The sequence below is a fragment of the Crocodylus siamensis genome, chromosome 8 (genome assembly GCF_052110815.1).
Source record: "Crocodylus siamensis isolate JL-2025a chromosome 8, ASM5211081v1, whole genome shotgun sequence".
In the NCBI taxonomy this organism is placed as follows: Eukaryota; Metazoa; Chordata; order Crocodylia; family Crocodylidae; genus Crocodylus; species Crocodylus siamensis.
In genome coordinates, this window is record NC_143402.1 from 54,742,278 (window position 1) to 54,763,710 (window position 21,433).

General features: G+C 53.8%; 1 protein-coding gene across 4 annotated transcripts in view; it reads left to right on the plus strand.

Moving 5' to 3' along the window:
- EVI5L (ecotropic viral integration site 5 like) overlaps positions 1-21,433 on the plus strand; it is a 57,545-nt gene that overhangs the window by 25,785 nt on the left and 10,327 nt on the right. For 3 of the 4 annotated variants that reach the window (XM_090059921.1, XM_090059920.1, XM_090059922.1), the window contains exons 4-13: positions 105-329; positions 4,165-4,239; positions 6,024-6,149; positions 6,451-6,594; positions 7,748-7,837; positions 8,741-8,838; positions 9,577-9,637; positions 10,310-10,363; positions 14,767-14,907; positions 19,055-19,183. In XM_090059921.1, coding sequence (XP_089916047.1) covers positions 105-329; positions 4,165-4,239; positions 6,024-6,149; positions 6,451-6,594; positions 7,748-7,837; positions 8,741-8,838; positions 9,577-9,637; positions 10,310-10,363; positions 14,767-14,907; positions 19,055-19,183 — 1,143 coding nt within the window. The remainder of the gene's footprint in view (positions 1-104; positions 330-4,164; positions 4,240-6,023; positions 6,150-6,450; positions 6,595-7,747; positions 7,838-8,740; positions 8,839-9,576; positions 9,638-10,309; positions 10,364-14,766; positions 14,908-19,054; positions 19,184-21,433) is intronic. The other variant, XM_090059923.1, reaches the window with a different exon arrangement.

The following is a 21,433-nucleotide window of genomic DNA, read 5'->3' on the forward strand; positions in this document are numbered from 1 at the left end:
AGCTGTTTAGTCATCTGGCACCATATTGGGCTGCATAATCCCCCAGGCCCTGGGACCTTTCTCCCCTACTGGCTTTCCGTGGTCTGACTTTTGCTTCTCCCCAGGAGCTGATTCGAAAAGGAATCCCACACCACTTCCGTGCCATCGTGTGGCAGCTCCTATGCAGCGCCACGGACATGCCAGTTAAGAACCAATACTCAGAGCTGCTAAAAATGTCCTCGCCTTGTGAGAAGCTTATTCGGAGGGACATTGCCCGCACCTACCCCGAGCATGAGTTCTTCAAGGGGCAGGACAGCTTGGGTCAGGAGGTCCTTTTCAATGTCATGAAGGTAAGAGAAGGAGTGTCCACCATGGAGCCATCTAGCCCAGTGGTTCCTAATCTCATTAGCCTCAAGCACCTGCCCCTCATTTCCCACCAGGGGGGAGGCTCAGAAAATGCCAGCTCTCTGCCTTTTCTCATTTCTTGGCTACAGAAAAATCCTAGAGCAGTTCTTCTGTTACAAAGAACTCAGACCACAGCAGATAAGTGACGCTCTGGATTCCTATCAGAAATGTCTGGATTTATCTTGTGAATCATGGTAAGTGTTTGCACACCTAACACTGTTCATATTGCACAGCACCTTTTAAAAGGATCTTGCAGCACCTGAGGGTGCCACTTCACCCTAGCTAAGAATCACTGGCCTGGCCTGAGACCTTTGCCTGTGAGCAACAGTGGTGTCATTGTGCAGTCTGCTGCCTTCTGAAACATGGTTAGGCAGAAAGGATGACTCAGTGGCAGCTCTGTGGGGCTCATTAGCTGGTTTGATTGAGTCCCTGACAGAGGATGCCTAGAGCAACAGGAATGTTAAAAGCAAGCCAGGTTCGTGGCTCAGCTTACCAGGAAGGAGGCTTTGGAGCAGTTGTGCCTGCCTCTGGTTTAGGGCATGAACTGACACATTTGTGGAGGGTGAAAAGGAGCTGTTAGCTTGTAGAACCCTTCTGCAAAGCATTGTGGGAAGGGGAGGAGAGTCTATTACACCTAGGATGGTGCTGGAGGCTGCTATTTTAACCAGAGAAGTACAAGAGAAGTCAAAGTAAGTTCTTCCCAGTGATGCACTAGTTTACTGGGATATTAGCAACTGAGCAACATGGCCAAGAGCAGCTATGTACAGTACAGCAGAGAATATACAGGCATACTCACTAGTGGGTGGTGAGATCTTGGGCCCCTCCATAATCTGTCTTCATGGTTTGAGGCAAGTTCCAGACTCCCATCCCTCTGCCTTTGAAGCTTTATACAGATCCAAATGTCTGTATTCTCAGCCATTTCTCTGAGATTACTCCACTGGCCAAGAGATGATTGAGAGCAGGAAAACAGTCATAACCTGTGACCCTTGTTCTTTCCTGGAGTTGCCTTATGAACCAGCCTGTGCATCTCAACTCCTTGAAACTGTCCCCCACCATCCTCCTCCTCTCACATACTAATGGTTGCGATTTCAGACTGAACTGCTTCTGAAATCGGTGTCTGGAAGGAGGAATGTAGTGACACCCAGCACAGCAGCAATGGGTGAGGGGTATCCAGGACTCCCCAACATTAGTCTCTTTCTGGGCATCAAACTTTGGAAACCAAGATCTCTTGCCTCAGCAGACTGAGAGGTTAATGGTGTATCTTTGTTCACATCCCTGCCCCACTGCTCTTGTCACGATGTTGGTTAACAGAATCAAACCTGACCCTTCCACTTCCAGCAAGGCCTGGGAAGGGGGCTGAAAACTCCTGGTCTTTTTCACCTTTTCTGTTCCCTAGTGATGGCTTACGAGGCCAATTAGAATCCACCTTTTTGCACTGTAGCTGCCAGTTGCCAGGAGTGGAGAGATTTCTTTAAGCAAGGTCCATTCCTACCCAGTCTTCTTAGTGCTGATGTCAAACACATAACACCTTTTCGGTGCAGAGACCTGCAGCCTGCCTACCCCTCCATATTAAATGCTTTTACCTGGCAAGTCCTAGCCTGAAAGGGAAATTCAAACAAGAAATACAAGTCCCAGAAGACAGAACTCATGGAACAATTAAGGCGCAAGAAGCAATTTCCCTTGAATAATATATATATGTCTTATTATGATCTCTGGACCTCTGCTGCAGCCTAGATGCCTATGCTGCTCTCTGATGTCCTGCTTCACAAATAGCAGCGAGCAGGCTGTACATGGGCTCTAAAGTTCTCCTGCTTTCCCTGGCAATGGATCAAAGTGAGGTGGTAATGGATGAAAGCCTGGCTGGTCTTCTGGGATCTGCAGCCTTTGCGAGTCCAAGGCTTCCAAAGCACTTATGGAAAGCTCCATTTTTGGAGCTGAGTCTAGTCTCACCCTGGCAGCCACAAGACCAGCTTCTCCTGGCTGCATCCTGCCCTGTTCTGAGGGCCCTTGGAGAGCCCACTTAAAGGCTCCCAGCCAGGGCTGCTTGTGATGGTGCTTCCAGACTGTGGCTGATAATGTACTCCTGACTGCTTTGAGCCCACAGACCAACTACCACAGGCTGGATGCACTGAGATGTGTGTGACATCCCATCCTAGTCCTGTAGGGGCCATTCTTGTCATGGGCAAGCTGGATTCTAGTTGGGCACCCAAGACTGCTGTTGGATCAAACTAAACTTGAGACCTTTACTCCTAAGGATGAGGTTATAAGCAGAGAACACAGCTGGGTGTGAGATCAGGGGAAGAGAATCTGTGGTACTGGCAGGCAAATATGAAGAAGTATCCACCTTGCTGGGAACTGGTCACCCTGGCTTGAAGAGCCCCTTGCTCTTATACCACATGGCTCTTCTGCCTCAGACTTTTTTTTTTTTTTTTTTTCCCCTCCCTCACAACTCTGATGCCCTGAACCAGGCCTTTGTCCCTAGCACACTACTGACAGGAAGAGACAGTGCTGATAGGCCAGGAAGGAGTATGGCCATTCCTCCCCACCTATCACAGTGTTGGGAGGCGGAAGAGCCTGGGCCTCGGGGCTGCTCTGTTTGGCAGATAGGTTCTTCCCTTGGTGAACAGAAGTCCATCTCTCTCATGGACTGATTCTCAACAGGGGCCCATGAGATCCTCTTAAGGGTGTTGTGGGGTGCTGCAAAATATTAGCACCGTTAGGTGTGCAGACACCTACACATTTCTCAAAAGAAACCCAGAGATTCTCAATAGGAATCCATAGAGTCAAAATCCTTTTGCCCTATCATGGTCTCACAGAATTCTTTGCAACAGAAAGCTTCTTCTAGTGTTTCTTCACTACAGGAGAATAAGTGAAAGCAAAGAGCTGGGATTTTCCAAGGGGGGCCTGGAGTCTACTAAGGTTGAGAACACTGCCTTCAGGGAACCCAGGGCTATGCATCTGGCTGGAATGAATGAGTTTTCTCTTAATTTCCACCCCCACTCCTCCTATGTCATCTTGAATAAAGGTGGTGAATTAGCCTAGCCCCGTCCTCCCCTCTGGGTTTTCTTTGGGCTTCAGCTATGTTGCATGGAGAAATGGCACCTCCAGAAAAGGCTCCTATGCTGCAGCTCTGCTCTGGGGACCTGCTAGACTCCTTCCCATCTCCTACATGGTTGCACAGCAGCTTGAACAAGATGCTACACCAGTCCTATTGTGTGGCTGAGCTTAAGAGGGTTTAAACAGCTTTGCTGTGTGCTTTCCCCTGTTTGCCAGGTGCAGGAGCAGTAGCAATAAAGATGCTATGATCCCTGAAGGCAGTGGGGCAAGTGATTGTCTATGACACATTTCTGATGCTGCGGTGGCTAGATGAGAGCTGTCCCATGTCTGAGGGCCACAGCTTCCCAGCCATATGCTTCACAGGTGCCCCACAGGTGCTTGCATGCCTGGTCTCCCTGGCCCCAGGGGCAAGGAAACAGAAGCTGGAGGAGAGGGGGATCCCAGAGAGCAATGTGGGGAGCAGCACTTGGACTGGAAGCTGCAAGTTGACTGCCCCCCCCCGCAATGGGCTGCCAGTTGGACAGCCCTGGATGGGATCCTTGCTGCAGCATGTTCATGGAGCAGAGATACTCAAGCTAATCCTGGCCCTGAAAAAGCCCCTGACCTGCGTGTTCCCCTCTGGCTACAAGCCACTCTGTGTTCCTACCTTCCTCCTGGTCCTTAGAGGAGACTACTTGTGTATCCCTGGGACCGTAACCCAGCCAGCTGCCGGCTCTCTTCCAGGCCTACTCCCTGGTGGACCGTGAGGTCGGCTACTGTCAGGGCAGTGCATTCATCGTGGGACTGCTGTTAATGCAGGTGGGTGTGATCCAACCATAGGACAGCAGCCGCCAGCCCCAGGCACTTCCCAGAGTAATTAACAGGGTTGTTAACGCCCTCCAGAAATTTGGCCTTGTTCTACTGGTTTGATGGTTCACCAGAGCCCCCCTGCCTACTGTCAGCCTGGGGCCAAGTCGGCTACCTTCTGGAGTGCATGCCGAGCCAGCTGTAGCCTGGCTGACTCCTTCCTAGTTCTGCCAACATGCACAAAAAGCTCTCCAATAAGATTAAAATGATGCCTTCATGCTCTGGGCACTGGGGTATGGCCTTCATGGCCCTGTTAACCTAATTCTGAAGCATCTTCTTTTGAAGTAGAGTAGCTTGTTCTGGCAAGCAGTGGCTCAAAATGTCTCCCATACTTCACAGGTGAATCAACGGGCTTAATGCAGTAGTCAGGCCCTCTTTGGAACTGGCCAAACCCTTGTGGGAGGTTTCTGATAACTTTGTTTCCTTCCTGGTGGGTTTTTTTTGGCCTTAGGTTCACACCCTGAAGCCACTAAAGAACAGGCAGGAGAGAATTCTGGGAGCTTTTCCCTCCCCTCTTCAGATCAGCCTGAAGTAGCGTGTCTGTGCCCATATGCTACATTTCCCCACGTACGATGTGCACCTTTCTGCCTCAGAAAATTGACTGCTGGAAATTGGAGAGGGGAGAGGCATGTGCCTTAAGTGAGGAAATGCAGGGAGCAGAGGGCCTGATCCTGCAGAAGCCCATTAAGTCAGTGGCATCTGCCAAGTCAGCTGAAGATCCACCCAGCTTGAGAGGTGGGGCTTGGCAGTTTGGTTTCAGCTGACTTGGGCAAGCACTGCTGCTTGAACCCAACTGCCTGGACCTTCTTTTTCCTTCTCTCAAGCCAGGTGGGTATCCTGTTGTGCCTGCATATCTGCAGCAGGGGGTTAACAGAATAGCCACAGGTTCTTCGTGCTGCCCTCCCGGCCCCATTCCTTCCCTACACATGCATGTACACTGCACCTCCCTGTGTCTTCTAAGCAGACACACGCATGTTCCACCTGCACGGCTGTCCCGGGGCAGGAAGGTGAATCAAGGTGACTGCCCCAGGCCCTGTGCTTTGGGGGGCCCTGCAGAGCTGGGCGGAGCAGCCACGGCAACTCCGTGGCTGCTACCGCCAGCCTTGCATCCACCCACTTGCTAACCCCTGCCCATTTCCCTGTTGCTGCAAGCACCTCTGCCATTGGCAGTGGCAGCTTCTTCGCATCCAGAGTGTGTGGGATCAGGGCAGGGACAGGGGTCCCACACCCTGCTCAGGTTGGCTCTGTCCACCTGCATGTGTATATTACTTACGCACACTGCACCTCCCCGTGTATTTTCTGTGCACAGATGCATGCATGTTGTACCTGTGTCTTTTTTTCCCCTGCTCACATGCATGCACGCACACACTTCACCTGCCTGTGTGTTTTCCCTGCAAATGCACACATGCTGCATCTACCTCTGTACTTTCCCTGCACACGCATGCACTGCACTTGCATATTTTTCCCTGCACATTGCGCCTACTGATGTGTGTTATGCACACGCAGAGACACACACCTGTATTTTTCCCTGCCAAAACACGTCAAGGAAAAATGTTTTTTCTTCACTGCCACAAAAACAAGGCACAGAGCTTACTTAGGGGTGCATAACATGTGAGTAAATATGGTACATTCGCCTGCATTCCACATCCTGGCCTCATTCTGGGGCAGTTCAGCTCCTCATTGGGCTGCCCTGAGAAGTGAACACAGAACCATGTCTCTTTCCAACCCACCCCCAGATGCCTGAGGAAGAGGCCTTCTGTGTGTTCGTGCGCCTGATGCAGGAGTATCGGCTACGGGAGCTCTTCAAGCCCAGCATGGCCGAGCTGGGGCTTTGCATCTATCAGTTCGAGTACATGCTGCAGGTACAGACCAGTTCAAGCCTCACTCAAAACATCTTCAACCCATGGGGCTTGGCCTAGAAGTGAGAAAGAAATGGATCTGGGTTGGGGGTGGATATTGGCTTTTACAGATCTCTTTGGGGTAGCAAAGATAATCGGAGCCTCAGTGAGCTCTGTGAGCCATGAGGAGGACCGAGCCTAATCTCTACTAGTCCAGAGCTCCCTTCTCTGCCCTAGAGATTCCCAGGAGGACCCTGACGGGCTGTGTTTGCCAGCAGGCTTCACCTGGTTTGCCCTCCTTCCCCTCATCTTCTCTCCTATACAGGAGCAGCTGCCTGAGCTGAACATTCACTTCCGCTCCCAGAGCTTCCTCACCTCCATGTACGCCTCATCTTGGTTCCTCACGCTCTTCCTCACCACCTTCCCGCTGCCTGTGGCCACCCGGGTCTTCGACATCTTCATGTATGAGGTGAGGCAGGTGTGGGGGACAGGATTTGTTGGGGAGGCAGCCCACAGCTGCTTCCAGATGCAAAACCTCCCCAAGGGCACTGAGCTGGGACAGGATAAATAGCTGGAAAAAAAAATCGTAGCATCGTTTTCCTCCTGACTGCGGATTTTGCTAGATGAAGCCAAGCTGCCACGGAAGATAAGGGCTGGGCTTTCCAGATAAAGTAGCTAATCAGAAAGCCTCAGGCTTTCCCTGAGATTCTGCTGAATTTCTTGTGCTGTCTTACGCTGAGATTATGATAGTCATCTAAGTAGGGGCTTTATGCCTTGTCCCTCAACCAATCCATGCAGCTCTCTTATATCACGTCCCAGAGCTTGGGGCACCCACAGAAACTAACAGGAGAGGACTTCTTTGCAATTCATTGCCAACTTGTGCAGCTCATGCCCACAGTGGAGTCATGTCCACATGCCTACTGGCATTTCCTGGATCAGACCCTAGGTCCTTTTTTCCCAGTCTCATGTGTCACAGAAAGGCAGAGAGCAGAGGCTGGAAAGGAGAGTGAATGGGATCTGACTAGGGTTTCTCCTGTTTCTCTCCCACTTGCAACTTTCAGTATTTAAGGTCTAGGAAGTTCTGATTCCCTTTAATTCCAGGCTGGGGGAAAAATAACTTTTATCTTGTTAGTTTTAAACTGATGGCCTCCTAGGTTCATGTTGTGACCCCTTGTTCTTGCCTGGTGAGAGCTCTTTGATAATAAATCCCTGTTGACTTTCCCTTTGCCACTTAGTATTTTGTGATGAAACCCTTCTTATATTCCTCTTCGAGTATCTCTCTTCTCAACAGAAGAGGCCAGTTTAGTCTGTCTTAATATGGAAAGATGCTCCATACCACTCATCATCCTTATTGCCATTCTCTGGACCTTCTTTAGTTCTAAACACTTCTGGAGGTATAGGGACCAGAACTGGGCACAACTTTCCAAGGTGTGGATGCACCATGGATTTATAAAGGGGCCTGGTACTTTCGGTGTGTGTTTTTCCCCACAGTTCCCTTCTTAATCCCTAATGTTGTGTTAAGGGGCTTTATTGCAGGCTTTCAGCTCCCCTGCCTTCCTCACATCCCAGTGTTTGGAGAGCTGCTACACCCAGCCCTACCCTTCCCTGGTGCTTCTCCACAGGGGCTGGAGATCATCTTCCGTGTGGGCATGGCCCTGTTGCAGTTCAACCAAGCAGAGCTCATCCAGCTGGACATGGAAGGCATGTCGCAGGTCAGAGCAGCTCCACATCACACCTGGCACGGGGGCATCCCTCCACCCATCTGGGGGCTTACTAGTTGGGTGACCCCTAACCCAATAGTGGCTGAAGATACTCAGTTTACTCTCTAAGACCAGCCCAGTTAGATGTTATGCATTAGCACAGAAAGTCCTGATGCTATATTGGGGTGACATGGCTCTGCCCCCATGCAGTGGCCCCACCCACATTCCTGGGCTTTGATCCAGCTCCCCTCTAAGGTACCTCCTGGCAATGCCACACCAAGGGTTAATGCTGCCAGCCAGACCATAGACATACAGCAAGTGATGTGGTCCCAGCTCTGCAGCCCTACCACAGTATCGAGGTGAGAGGATACCACTTCCCACCATAGCTTCCCCACCCTGTTAGACCCACAGCACTGCTGTCACAAAGCTGGGCTTGGCCTGGGGGGAGGGGGGCTGTAGAGTTGCTCCATTTCCTGTGCCCCAATTTTTTCCCTTCCTGGCAAGGTGTGGAGCACTGAATGCTGTGTGCAGCCTCTGCTGCCTTGCTGGTGAGAGCCCATCCATGACCCCAGACCCTGAATGGATGGGGGATTTCCCAGATCCCTAGACATGCTTCAGCTGACCCCAGCCTGCACCCGCCCTCAGGTCCAACCTTTCCCCTGCTGCCAGTGCTAGAGGTTTGGGCTGTGTTTGCTCAGCAGGGCAGGTTCCTCATTCTACAGCTACTCTGAAACCTCCTGGCTGGCAGAGTGGAGAGGCATTGTTCAGGGCCTTAAGTGAGTCAGAAGAGACCAGGTAGGCAGGGTGGGAGAGGCAGGGGGCCAAAGGGGGAGATGGCCTGGGAGAGTCTGAGCTGCTGTTTGCTGGCTCCTGGGTAGCCCCATTGCTGAACTCATACTCCTGTTCTGCCCCCAGCACTTCCAAAAGGTGATTCCCCACCAGTTTGACAGCTGCCCTGACAAGCTCATCCTCCGGGCCTACCAGGTTAAGTACAACCCCAAGAAGATGAAGAGGTGAGTTTGTGGGGTTTTTTTGTTTTGTTCCCCCCCCCTCCCCCCAGCACAATGCAGGGACCTCCTCCCCCCCTCCCTCCCCCCGTGTTCCCTCCCACCCTGAGCCAAGTCCCTGACAAAGACCTGGATTCAAGCCAAGCCCCAGCCCCTGATACTGGGACTCCTCCCTCCCCACCCCCAGCCCACCTGCAGTGAAATTGGGCGAGTGTCATAGGCCTAGGCTGCTGGAATGGCAGGAGGCCATAAAAGCTTTTTCACATCAGACTGCCAGGTGGGTGTCCATGGGGCAGCCCAGCCTTTGGTATCCTAACAGGGGGAGGCGGGGTGTGTGTGTGTGTGTGTTGTGGGTTCAGCCCCAGCCCAGAGCTCCTAGCTTTGGCCATGGAAGCTCTCACTTCCTGCCTTCCTCTCTGGGGAGATTGTTTCAGACAGACTCACATTGGGGCAGCTGGCTCAGGAGAAAAGAGCTGAAAATAGGGAGACCAGACCTAGGGGCAGGGCCTATTCCAGGGCTCCTTAGCTCCCTTACTGGAGGCTCCAAACCTCTTGTACCAGGGAAGGGTTGTATGAGGATCAAGGCATGCAGGAGACTCCTAATCCAGAGTCGGGAACCCGCCCCATTGGGCCTAGAGACTGCAGTCTGTGAGAGCTGCAGCCAGGACCTTGGCACCAGGCCCTACCCCAGCAGGGGAGGGTGGGAGCATCAGAGCCAGCCCAACCTGGCTTGTGTCTGTACAGGCTGGAGAAGGAGTATGCAGCCATCAAGAACAAAGAGATGGAGGAGCAGATCGAGATCAAGGTGAGTCCCGTCTCCTCCCATCTCACGTGCTCTCCATGCCCCTACAGCAGAAGGGAGCCCAGTGAGCTTTGTGCCAAGAGGCTGAGAATTTCCCAATGCCTCTCAGGTGCGGTGATGACCTCCAGCCACTTCACTTTTGTGCCAGTAGATGGCTCCCGTGCTTCACCCCAGTGGTGGCTGCACTTGAGACACGAACATAATATGATGCCTACATACAGAACCCAGGTCCCTGTATGGGGGTGAAAGGTGCTATGTGAATCAGATCCCTCTTGGAGCCTGCCACAAATCTGGTGGGACATCCACATCCCACCATGGCAGCTCCATGCTTGTTGCTTGCTGTGACATCACCCATGTTCAGCAGGGGGCAGACTTATCCCGTTCTGAACTGCAGCTGACTCACTGCCTGTTCTCCTGCCTTTTGGGGAGCTCCCAGTAACACCTCTTCCCTCCTAGCACCCAGCTTCCCTCCATCCCATAAGCAAACTGTCCATGTCCATGGAGTCTTTTCTGCTACTGAACCTCAGGCTGCACCTGCCTTTTCCTCCTCAGACCTGAGGAAAGTCTTGTTCATCCTCTCCCAGCTGTGCAACTAGTCTGATTTTTTGATATCACCCCTATCCTTTTACCCTGTTTTTAAACACCCTAGCTTACTACTAGCCCTTCCTCCCACAGCGACTCCGGACTGAGAACCGTCTCCTGAAGCAGCGCATTGAGACTCTGGAAAAGGTGAGGGTTGTGCCAGGCCGCGTCCGTGTCTGCCTCCTGGGCTTCCAGACTAGCCTGGCTGCCAAAAACGAAGCCCTGCACAGCCGCTTCTCCAGGCTCACACTTGGCAGCCAGCCCCATCAGGGTGACCATTAGCCTGCTCCCGGCAGCCCTCATCTCCCCCCACCCTCTACTACCCAGCATCATCACCACCATCTATCTAAGACAACAGCCATGTTGGCTAATAGAAGCCCAGGCGTGGCCTGGCCACAGTCTGGGAGGGGACCAGTGTTGCTTCAGTCTCCAGCCATCCAACACCCAGTCCCCGGACTACTGCTTGAACTGGGGTTGAAAGCCTTTAAGCAGCTTGCCTCAGTCCTGGAGAATCCTGAGTTCCTACATACGAGGGCATCTCGGGGGGCTGTCCTCAGAGCAGAGCACCTGATCTCTTTGTGTCTCCTCCATGCTGTTGATTTTTATTTGTGCATCTACCACTGTCTGGACCTGCAGCCCCTTTTGGCTGCCTCAGCCTCTGCCAAAACTTGCCTTATGCTCACTTGGTTGCTGTGCATGTAGTAGATGCCCTTTAAATTGGATCAAAATAAAGTTTAATGGGGGGGGGGGTGGAATTTCTATAAAGAAAATAGGATCACTTATGATTCCCCTGACCCCAGGCTCCCTGCCCCTGTGTGAAGGGGTCAAAGTACCTGGCACAGCCATGCCCTGGCACTTAGGAGGCACTGAACCACCGAGCTTCACAACTTGTTCATGGTCCCTACTGATCAGGCCTTAGATGGAGAGTGCCTGGCCTCTATCAGCCCAGAGATCAAGGGCATCGGCCCCCTGCCCCTCCTTAGTGGTGACAGCTGGAGGCGGGGCACTGCTGAGATCCTCCATCACCCTGGGAATGCAGAGCTAGGATAACCTATGCTGCGGGTAGGGGACACACTATGCTGCTTATGTCATGGCAGAGGGTGGATGGATCCAAGCCAAGGATGGATCCCAGCCCCTTCTCCTCTCCCTTCCCCTGCCCCCATGCCCAACATTTGGATCACTGGTCCTGCCTGCTCTGGAGCAGAAGAGGTCTCTTGGGTGCTCTCATCTCCCTGGGCTCCTCTGGGTTCTCTTGCTGCTTCCGCCTCGCTCTGTTCTGTGCTTCTAGCCATAGCGGGGGTGCTTGTGTGACTCTGGTGATTGCTGTCTCTCTCTCTCTCTCTGTCTCTCTCTGTCTCTCTTTCGTTCCTCCTTCGTCTTTCCTTCCCTGCCTGGATCTGCTGTAGGAGAGTGCTGCCTTGGCAGACAGACTCATCCAGGTACCGTAAACCCTTCTCATCACTCTCTCCTCTTCTCTATTCCAGCCTGGAAACCAGAGACTGCCCCCGAGCCAGGCTGGGCCCTCACTCTGGTTTTTCTCTTTCACGCGGGGTCGTGGCAAGGCTGCCGGGCCAAGGGCTCACAAAGGAACCCTCTTTTGTATCCAGGTTTAAGGGGGTCTCAGGTGGGAGAAGGAGCTCGATAGAAAGAACTGGGAAGCTGAGCCTCCACTGCCCTAAATCAGATCTCTCACCTCTGTGAGATTGGCATGATTCCAGCAAAATCGATTAGCTGGAGATTGGGGCCTTAGTCGTCTTAATTGTCTTTGAGAAGAGATGCTATTTAAGCTGTAGAAGTGCATGCTGATGAAACCACAAGGCACTGGGTGTGGTCCTAGCTGCCTCAGTTACTAAGCTGCATATATGATTTAGCCCTGGATTTCTGGCCGAAAAATCCATCCCATCTTGTGGAAAGCCTCACCCCTACCTACCTGCCCTGGGCCCAGACTGAAACCAGCCATGCATTTAGCCTACTAAAAGAGATCACCACTTCCCCTACCCTGCCCTCCCACAAAAAAACTCTTTGCCTCATGGAATTAGGGCCCAGTCTTAACCTGCTTCCCAACAAAGGTTGTGTCCCTAAGGTATAACTTATCTGATGTCTGTTCTTGGGGCTGTACAGAGGCAGACCTGAGGCAAAGGTTATGTCTACCCTTGCATACAGAAGGGAGGGACTAAGAGGCAGGGAGGAAAGGATAGGCCCACAGCTGTGCAGGGAGCATGGCAGCCCTGAGAACCAGCAAACTCCATGCCACAGAGCAGGGCCATACAGCAAGAGGGAGCCTTATTGTACTCCCTCCCCAGTTACCACACGCCCCAAGTGCCTGGCCTGCCAGAGACCTGCCTTGCTCCATCTCATTGCAAAAAAACAGTTCCACTTCCATTTCAGTGAGAGGGGAAATACCCACCTTGCTCATCATGCCCAGCCCCTGGCTCAGCCAGCAGCTGCCAGGTCACTAGCTCAGGGCAGGGCATAGTAGATGCTAGTAGCCTAAGATGGGAAGCTCAACTCCTGGCATGTGGGAGCTTAGAGCTTCAAGCCATGAATGCATGTAGCATGGCTGCATCCAGCCATTAAAAGCACCCAGCCTTGGAGCCAGACAAGACCCTTGCCACTGTCTGCAGTTCCCAGAAATCCCCCTTTCACAGGCCTGTGCCTCTTCAGTGAGAGGGAAATAGCTCTGACCTGAAGGTTTAGATTCCCTTCCCCCTGCCCCCACTTTTTCCCCCTCTTGCTTTAGCCAAGGCCCCTTCCTCCTTGCATTCAGTTATATATGATTGGAGCATAGCCACCTTAGCAGGGTGGCAGCTGTTTAGGGGCAGGGGAAAACCCCTCCCTCACTGGTTTCCTTTCCTGATGACATGAAGCAAAGCTGATTAAAGGAAGCATCCTGCTCCCTGCACCTATCAGAGATCTGCTGAGGCCTTAAAGCTCATGCAGGGAGCACAAGAAAGTTCTAGACTGCTGCTGTGTCATTAAAAGCTTGTGGCTGTCTAGTCCAGACCCTGCCCAGATCGCCCTAAACCCACCCTGAGAAGAAAATTCCCTGCTCCATCATATGGGTGCCATCCCAAAGCCCCAGCTATAGCCAGCCCACCCAGAAATGCAATCACCTCTGAAATGGAAGCAGCCCTACATAGGCTGACAAGGGGAGAATTTTGCCTCACAAACCCCCACCCCCTCCCTTTAAGAAATGCTCAGAGGTCATCAGCAAAGAGGTGGAACCATGTTTTGTCATCCCAAGGCAGAGCGGAGAGAACTGGGTCTCCTAGTGACAAGTGTCATGTGTAGATGGGGGTGGGGAGGAATATAGTATGTGTTGTATGTAGGAAAATATGGTATTCTCCCATTCTGAATATAAAGTATATAATACCCCCACCCTGCTATACAGACCCCACACAGTGTGTGCCACCTGTTATGGTAGGCGCCAGCCTTGCGTGTGTACGCACACCAAGTAAACGGCTCCAATTGTGGTGTGAACACACAGCCCATGATCCCTGTTTTGCTAGGTGCACACACGGAGTACACACCCCTTCCTGCCAGGTGCTGTATATGCTTGGAGGGAATGAGCTCCCCACTGGCTGTGGGGTGTGGCTAGAGTACATGATCCCTGGAGGGTGCACCCTGTTTACACACACTCACACTGTACTTCCTTACAGGCTGGACCTCAGTGTCACTACTCATCCTTCAGAAGTCCCTGATGCATCTGTCCCCAGAGCACTGGCCTCAGGGGTGCTTCAACCCAGTAACACCATCACCAATTCAGCTTACTTACTAGCTCCTTTCAGCCCTGACCACTGCCAGGCTATCCCCAGGCAGCTCCCTGGCCTGTCCTGTCTGCCTCCCTGCTCTCCTGGCTCTGACTCCCAACAGACAAGGGCTCCTATTGCCGGGGCTAGAATCCAAGCATTCAGACCCCTTGGTGACACTGTTCTCAGGCTGGTGTGATCAGTAGTCACTTGTGGAGGCCTATGTGCAGCTGGGAGTACGTGTGGCAGCACAGGAGCAGGCAGGATCCCCCAGGTTTCCCATATCTCAAGCACAATGCCCCCGTCATGCATCAGTTTCCCCACTGGTGCTACCTCCCTGCTGTTCAAAGGCATTTTGCAGGTGGTGGGGTGGGTAGGGTGAGTGTGATCATGTCCCTTGAGCCACCTGCAAACAGATTTTTCCTAAGTATCACACATGTGGACCCACCCCCTCCCCTCACCCAGCTCCAGCATCATGATACACAGCCCCTTGATCTGAACACCCACCCTTGGATATCAGAGGTCACAAGCCAGGATCCCTTTTCCCAGCCCATGGCTGTCTGATGCCCCCATTCCTGGACTGGAAAGCAGATGCTAGGTGCTGTAGCACCCAGGCCTAAGTGATTTCAGGTGCCCCCTCCAACCTTTTCTATCACCAGGGAGGGTAGGTGGGTGTCAAGTTCTCCCTTGGGGCCCCATCTTGCTGCGCCACAGCCAGGGGAGAAGATTGAGAGCATCTTGGGAATGTACTTTGCACTTAACTCCCACCTGTCTTCTCTGTCCCCCTGCAACCTCATCCAGGGCCAAGTGACGCGGGCTCAGGAGGCTGAGGAGAACTACATCATCAAGCGGGAGCTGGCTGTGGTGAAGCAGCAGTGCAGCTCGGCCACTGAGAACCTGCAGAAAGCCCAGAGCACTATCCGGCAGCTGCAGGATCAGCAGGTAAGTGTGGCAGATCAGATGCCCATTTCTAACCTCTGTGCTAGGAGCTGCTCATATTTCCCCATGCTAGGGGCATATTCCCAGAGGGTGGGAGTAAAGCCAGGCTGGTGGGACCCTCTGGAGGAATCTCGTGCCCCCTGCCCCAGGCACACTTGGCCCTGATTTGTGCCTCTCTCCCAGGCCCAGTACCCAAGACATCCAACACCCCCTGACTTGCCCCATATTGTGGGGCACAGTTTCAAATTCCAGCACCAGAGCTCCCAGGCAGGGCCCTGGCTACTGCTGCAGAAGTAGGTGAAGTGCCCCACCCCACAAGTCTGGGCCCATCTAAGCTGAGAGCCCTGATCCAGACCTGATCCCCAATACAGCATCAGGCTGAGCCTACAGGGAGGACCCAAAGTCTTCAGCCAGAGAACTTCAGCAGGTGTTGTACCATGTTTACTTGATTCCAAGATGAGGTTCCCCCCACACATTCATGCTGGGGAAAGTGCAGTCTCAGAATCAAGGAGTTCAGGAAAAAAACTTGGAATCAGGAAACACTGTCAGAGCAGGGGGGCAGTAAAGTAGACATCCAAGGAAATTGTGGACTCTCCATCATTGGAGGGGTCCAGGAAGAAGCTGGACAGCTACTGGTTGGGGATGATCTAGGCCTAGCAATGCCTGTGTTCTACTATGGGGATTTCCCAGGCTTCTGTGCTTTGCCAGTTGCCCCCTCCCGTCCTTTGTGCTCCATGTGTTGGGGGGAGGATAGGCTTAGTTTAGATGATGGATTTGTCCTAGATGGTTTGGACAGAAATGATCCTGTGTCAGGCAGGTGGTTGAACTACATGTGACTTATGGAGGTCCCTTCTGATCCCACTTCTGTATGGTGGGAGGGGAGGCAGGGCATCTTCAATTCAAAGTGATCTTGTGTTTGCGTAAATATGGTAAGTCCCAGTAGGACCAGTTCCTTGCAGCCAATGAATTGAAGGTGTGTTGTGGAGCCCAGAAGCCTGACAGCATGTACAGCACCTAGTCTGGGGAGTCAATCACTCCCTGGAGGCTTATCCCCAGCAGGGGGTAGGGAATAGAGGCCCTGAGCCATGGCAGGGAGCCTGAGCCTGTGGCAGGGAACCACAAAACCACCCTTCCTCTGCCAGTCCTGTCCTGTGTATGAGCAGCTCGTGTCCAGGCTTATGGCTTGGATCAGAGCTGCGGTCCCTAACCAACACCAGCCGGGGTGGGCACAGGAAAGCAGGCCAAAGCGAGCTGGCCTTTCCCTGCCCACCTCTCCTTAAGTTCCTACAGTTGTCAGCAGTTTTTGAGCAGGGATCCCAGCAGCAGGGCAGGGTCAGAGATCACTGTGCTATGTGGGGCTTTGAGGGATGGCAGCTGTAGAAAGCAGCATGGTGACATGTTCTCAGGTGTCACATGTTGGTAACAGCCACACCTGGGGAGCTCTGTGGATCAGGCATGTACCTGACACAATGGGACCTGGCTGCTGACCTAGCATTAGTCACTACTGGTCACTTGGGAGAAGACATGATGTGAGCATATGGGGTGGCAGATCATACTAGATGTGAGGATCTTGTGCTCATACATACCCACAAGTGCTTGGACACATACACGCACACTTTTGCACATGCTTGGCTGCCTGATGACACATGAATACATGCACACATGCTCACACTCATCTGCTTGCATGCACACACATGAATATACACTGGCACGTGCATGCACTTGCACTCTTACATGTCCTTGCTCATACACAGATGCATAAACACATACCCTTGCACAATTGTGCACATTTATACTTGTGCACATGTGAACACATACAAGCTTGCTGGCACACAGTTACATATAGGTGCATCAGCACACTTCCTCACATGTTCACACATGCTCTTGCATAAACCTTGACACAGGTGCATGCTCTTTTTCATCTGCACATGCACAATACTTTTGCACACACACGCAGTCATGCATACACATGCACTTGCCCATGCATTCATGAATATGCACACACACGCACACCTCCCCCATCTGACGGCTCCCACAGTCATGCATTGCCCCAGTCTCTGCCAGCAGCTGTTGGAACACCACCTCACACAGGTGTCCAGTGTGGGGCAGGAGCAGGCCCCAGCTGTTGCTGCTCCTTGAGGTTCTTCTGAGCCCCCACTTCCCTCCACCCTCCTCGCCACTTGCAACCATAAACTCTGGTACTTGCCTTCTCACAGCACTCAGCTTCTCCACGGTTGACGGGGAGGGAAATCTACCACCCGCTTTGCCTCCTCCCACCCAAGTGCACCTGCTGGGGGCCAGTGGCTGCGTGGGGATGGCAGGGGGAGACTCCTGCCTTCCTGAGCACCCCTGGCAATCAGTGCACAGCCTTGCACCCCAGAAACCAGCTGCCACACCTCCATTCTGCCTCTTCCACCTGCCTCAAACCCCATGGAGTCCAGAGGCAGACAAGCCCCCCACAGGGATCCAGTTCAGGGGCTGAGACCACCCTGGAGCTCTTAACCATGCCCCCTCCTCCTCCTCACAGCTGCCTTTGCCCCAGGGTAGGCCTGGGAGGGGGCGAAGGCCTTTCCCCAGCATTGTCAAGGAGAGGGCTGGACCTGGGCCGGAGGCCATGGAAGGTACCCCTGATATCAGCACAGCAGCAGTGATTTACCCCAGCAGAAGATTTGGCCCCTCAGAATCCCAGCTGAAATCTCTAAGCATCTGGAGATGGATCAGAGTGTGTCTGCAGTGGGGGGCAGCCAGTGGTGGGGGATGTGGCCAGGCCTCAGGGTGGGATGGTCTTTGCCTCCCCAACCAGCTCCCAGCCCCCACCCCCAACCCCTTATCTGATGAACTGCCACCAGCTGCGACAGTGCAGACGTTAAAGTGGCTACGAGCTGGGGGTCTGCCCCCCCGCCCCAGCTGTGGTTGTGGCTGGCTCTAGGGAGTGCCATTCTGCCCAGATTGGGGGGGGTAGGGCAGGAGATGATGCTGCCATCTGGAGCCCACAGCAGGCAGGCACCTCTGGGCATAGCTGGCAATGGCAGCCCCAACCAGCTGCCCTGCAAATGGGAGGGAGACACATGAGCAGCCTCCGGGGACTGCCATACCCTTGGCCCCCACCAGAACTCTGGGGAGAAGGCTCACAGCTGGATTCCAGCCCAGCAGATCCCCCTGCAGCCCCAGGGCACAGAGCAGACTGGAGGGGTCCAGTTCTCCCAGGCTTCTGGGCTTTGCTGGAGGCCACATGGGGGCAGGCAGGAACTTCCACACCCCCCTGCTGCTACAGGGGTCTGAGTTTTTTCCCCACCTCAGCAGTATCCAGTGCTGGCTACAGCCCAGGCTGAGGGGTGGTTATAAAATATGCCAATCCTGTTGGGACTTAGACCCAAGGCTCCTGGCTAAAAAATCTGCCCCTCTGCTCAGGCTCAGCTTGACGCTGCATTGGGGTCAGGAAGATATTTCCCCCCTTGCTTAGATCAGCACGGACCTGAGGGATCTGTCTTTCCTCTGCAGTGGGGTCCTGGTCTCTGTCTGGCATCTCTGCAGTGCAGTTGAACACCCCTGGCAGCCTCCAGACCCTGCCAGCCCCCGGCTTCCCCTGGGGCAGATTTGGGGTCTCTAGTGGCAAAGTGGTTGGTCATTGGCCACAGGGTGGAGCATGGAATACCTCAGACTGGGATGTGTTTAGCAGGGTTTGGACAGAGCTGATGCTGCCTGGAGCAGGGGATTGGACTAGCTGGGATACCCCAGAGACCAGCCCTTCCCTGCTCCACTGTGATCCTGGTTTCCCCTGCAGCCCCACACCTCAGTAAGCCCTGATACAGCCACAGCCTCCTGCCCCATCCCATCCTGCATTGAGCTCATGGCCCTCCTTGGGGAAGCTGTGGCAACCATGCACCCAGTAGTGGAGGGCCACAGCCCCCCAGATCTGGCCCTGTGCTCCCTGGGAGGGTATCTCCTCTTGACCTCACTCACAGCTGCATGACTTGGTCCCAGCCAGCCCAGTGGGGGAGAAGGGCAAACTCCCTCCACATCTTGTCCCAGAAGGCAGCTCCTGGAGCCAGTTCTCAGTTCTAAGCTGGGGCTTTCAGTGGCCAGCTGATAGGATCCAGTAATGACTGCCACTGCCCCCCTCCCCCAAATCACTCTGTGCATCTCCCAGGGGAACCCCCGCTTCACCGAGGAGTTCGTGACCCACCTGGAGACAGAGCTGGAGCAGTCACGCTTGAGGGAGTCAGAGACACTGAGTGCGCTCAAAGAGATGCAAGACAAAGTGTTGGACATGGAGAAGGTACTGGTGGGGGTGGGGAGTTGGGGCGTAGGGGCCCCCATGGATGGTGGAAGTGACTGTGCTGCCCCCCCTGCCAAGGACCCACCCCCCATTCAGCCTCTTCCCTGTCCTTTCAGCTGGACCTGGGATCTTTCTCCACTGGGACCTGTGTAGTTAGCGGAGGTTGCCCTTCACCCCAGAATTGGCTGCGCTAAAGGATGGAGTAAAGCCAACCCTGCATAGGCAGAAGAGAGCCGGGGTCCTTTGGGTGGGGGGCGCAGAGGAGAAGTAGATGGATGAGTCCTGGAACCCAGTCGGAGTAAATCACCATAGCCCTGGTTTTGCAACCCAAAGCAAAGGAAGTCATGAGCTGAGCTCAGCCTTCCTGCTCAGGGGCTATGCTGGGTTGATAACCACAGCTGGGATAACCAGGGGGTGGGGGGAGCAGCTCTGTGACTCCCAGAGATTGCACCTACTCCCCCCGAAACACACTGCCCTGCAGCTGACATTGTTACTATGTTGGCCTGGGACAGAACTGTCTGACTTTTGAGCAGCTGGGAACTGCGCACACACCACAGGCCTCATAAATACAGTGCTCCCTGGGCTGCTCCATGCCCTTCCTCCCGCCCCCCCCGAGGACAGGAAGGGGAAGCTGGGAGACCCCAGACAACCGTCCAAAGAAAAAAATGACCAGGAGCTGCAAGTTAACCCCAAGGGGGTTTCCAAGGCTCCCAGACTTTGCTGGTTGCTCCCCGCCATTTTTGCTACATGTGTTGGGGGTGGAGGAAAGAAGGGTTAAAGCCTATGGGGCACTGGGTGTTGGCTGCAGCCCAGGCTGGGGATGGCGATTGGGCTGTGCCAGTGCTCCTGCTGGGACACAAACCCAGAGGGTCCTGGCTAGAGGGTCTTGTCCCTCTGCTCAGGCTCAGTCCAATGCTAGATTTGGGGTCAGGAAGGAATTTTACCCCCAGATTGGTTCTGAGTGGGGCTGGGGGTGAGTGTGGGGGGCAGGGTTGGCTTCCTCTGCAACAGAGGCATGGCTTCTGCTTTGGGTCCCTTGAGTGTATATTAACAACCTTGACAGGAGCATCACATTGGCCACTGTGGTCCCCTGCTTCCCCCGTCAAGTGTGACATCTGGTGCTGTGTCAGGGCTAACAGTAGTTTTATACTGAGATGTTAGATGCTGAATGTGTCTGGGATGGTTTGGACAGGGCTGATCCTGCTCCAGGCATGAGTGTTCGACTCAGTGTGACCTCTGGAGGTCCCTTCCAGCCCCACTTCTTTAGGATTCTGTGGCCACAGGCTGCCAGTCAGACAGCCCTGCTTCAGGGTGTGGACAGGCAAAGGGCTGTTACATTGCCTCAGTTCTGGGTAAGTTTAGAACAGGAAATGAAGCTGCCTGGTGCTGCAGAAAGTTGACTGGGATCCCAAGGAGATGGGTGATTCAAGGGTTTTAGGCCTCTCCAGAGGCCCCTCCAGCCCTCTGGGGGAGTTGCTTCAAAACCAGCTCCCTTGGTGTGTCCTCTTCTACAGATGAGCCTGGACCAACCCTGCTTAGCTTTTGTGCTGTGACCTGGTTTACTGCCCAGGAGACTTGGCCACTGCTAGCCCCTTGGCTTCTCACATCATTGGCCTGGAGCATGTGGGGATCACTGGTCAGCTTCCCAAGGGAACTGCCACTCTGGGATCCAGTGCAAGGAAGGAACCAGGAGGTCCCCTTCCCAGCCCAGCTATGCTGTTACCCCATTCCCTGCCTTCCTGATGTCTCTGGGGCTGATATAAGCCTCCTCACCCCCTAACATGTCAGCAACCCCCCTTGGGCACATCCTCCTTAGGGATGTGGTGTACAGTGTAGGGCAGATTCTCTGCCTCATCTTCTCCCCCCAGCCTTCTGCCTGGTGCACTGCTATATCTGCTTGATTTGCTCCTCTGTGGTTGCTCCTCGGATTAGATTTGCAAACCTCGGGAGATGGCTATCTGGGCTGAGCAAAACAGAACACTCTGCTTTCCCACCCCCCCCGCCCAGGCAGGCCATGCTTTTTAACCATTTCCTTCCTGTCTGGTTGGAGGCCATGCGTCAGCTGGGTTTCAGTTGCTGCACAAAAGCAAAGATGGGCTTCTAGCAAAGAGCAGGCTGGGCAGGGACTGGCCATGCTAGGGCTGCACAGGGATGGGGAGAGAACCCTGGGCTGGGATCCCAGGAAATTCCTGCACTGCAATTCCCAGAAATCCCTGAGCTGGGATCCTGGGAGATCCCTGGGCTGCAATT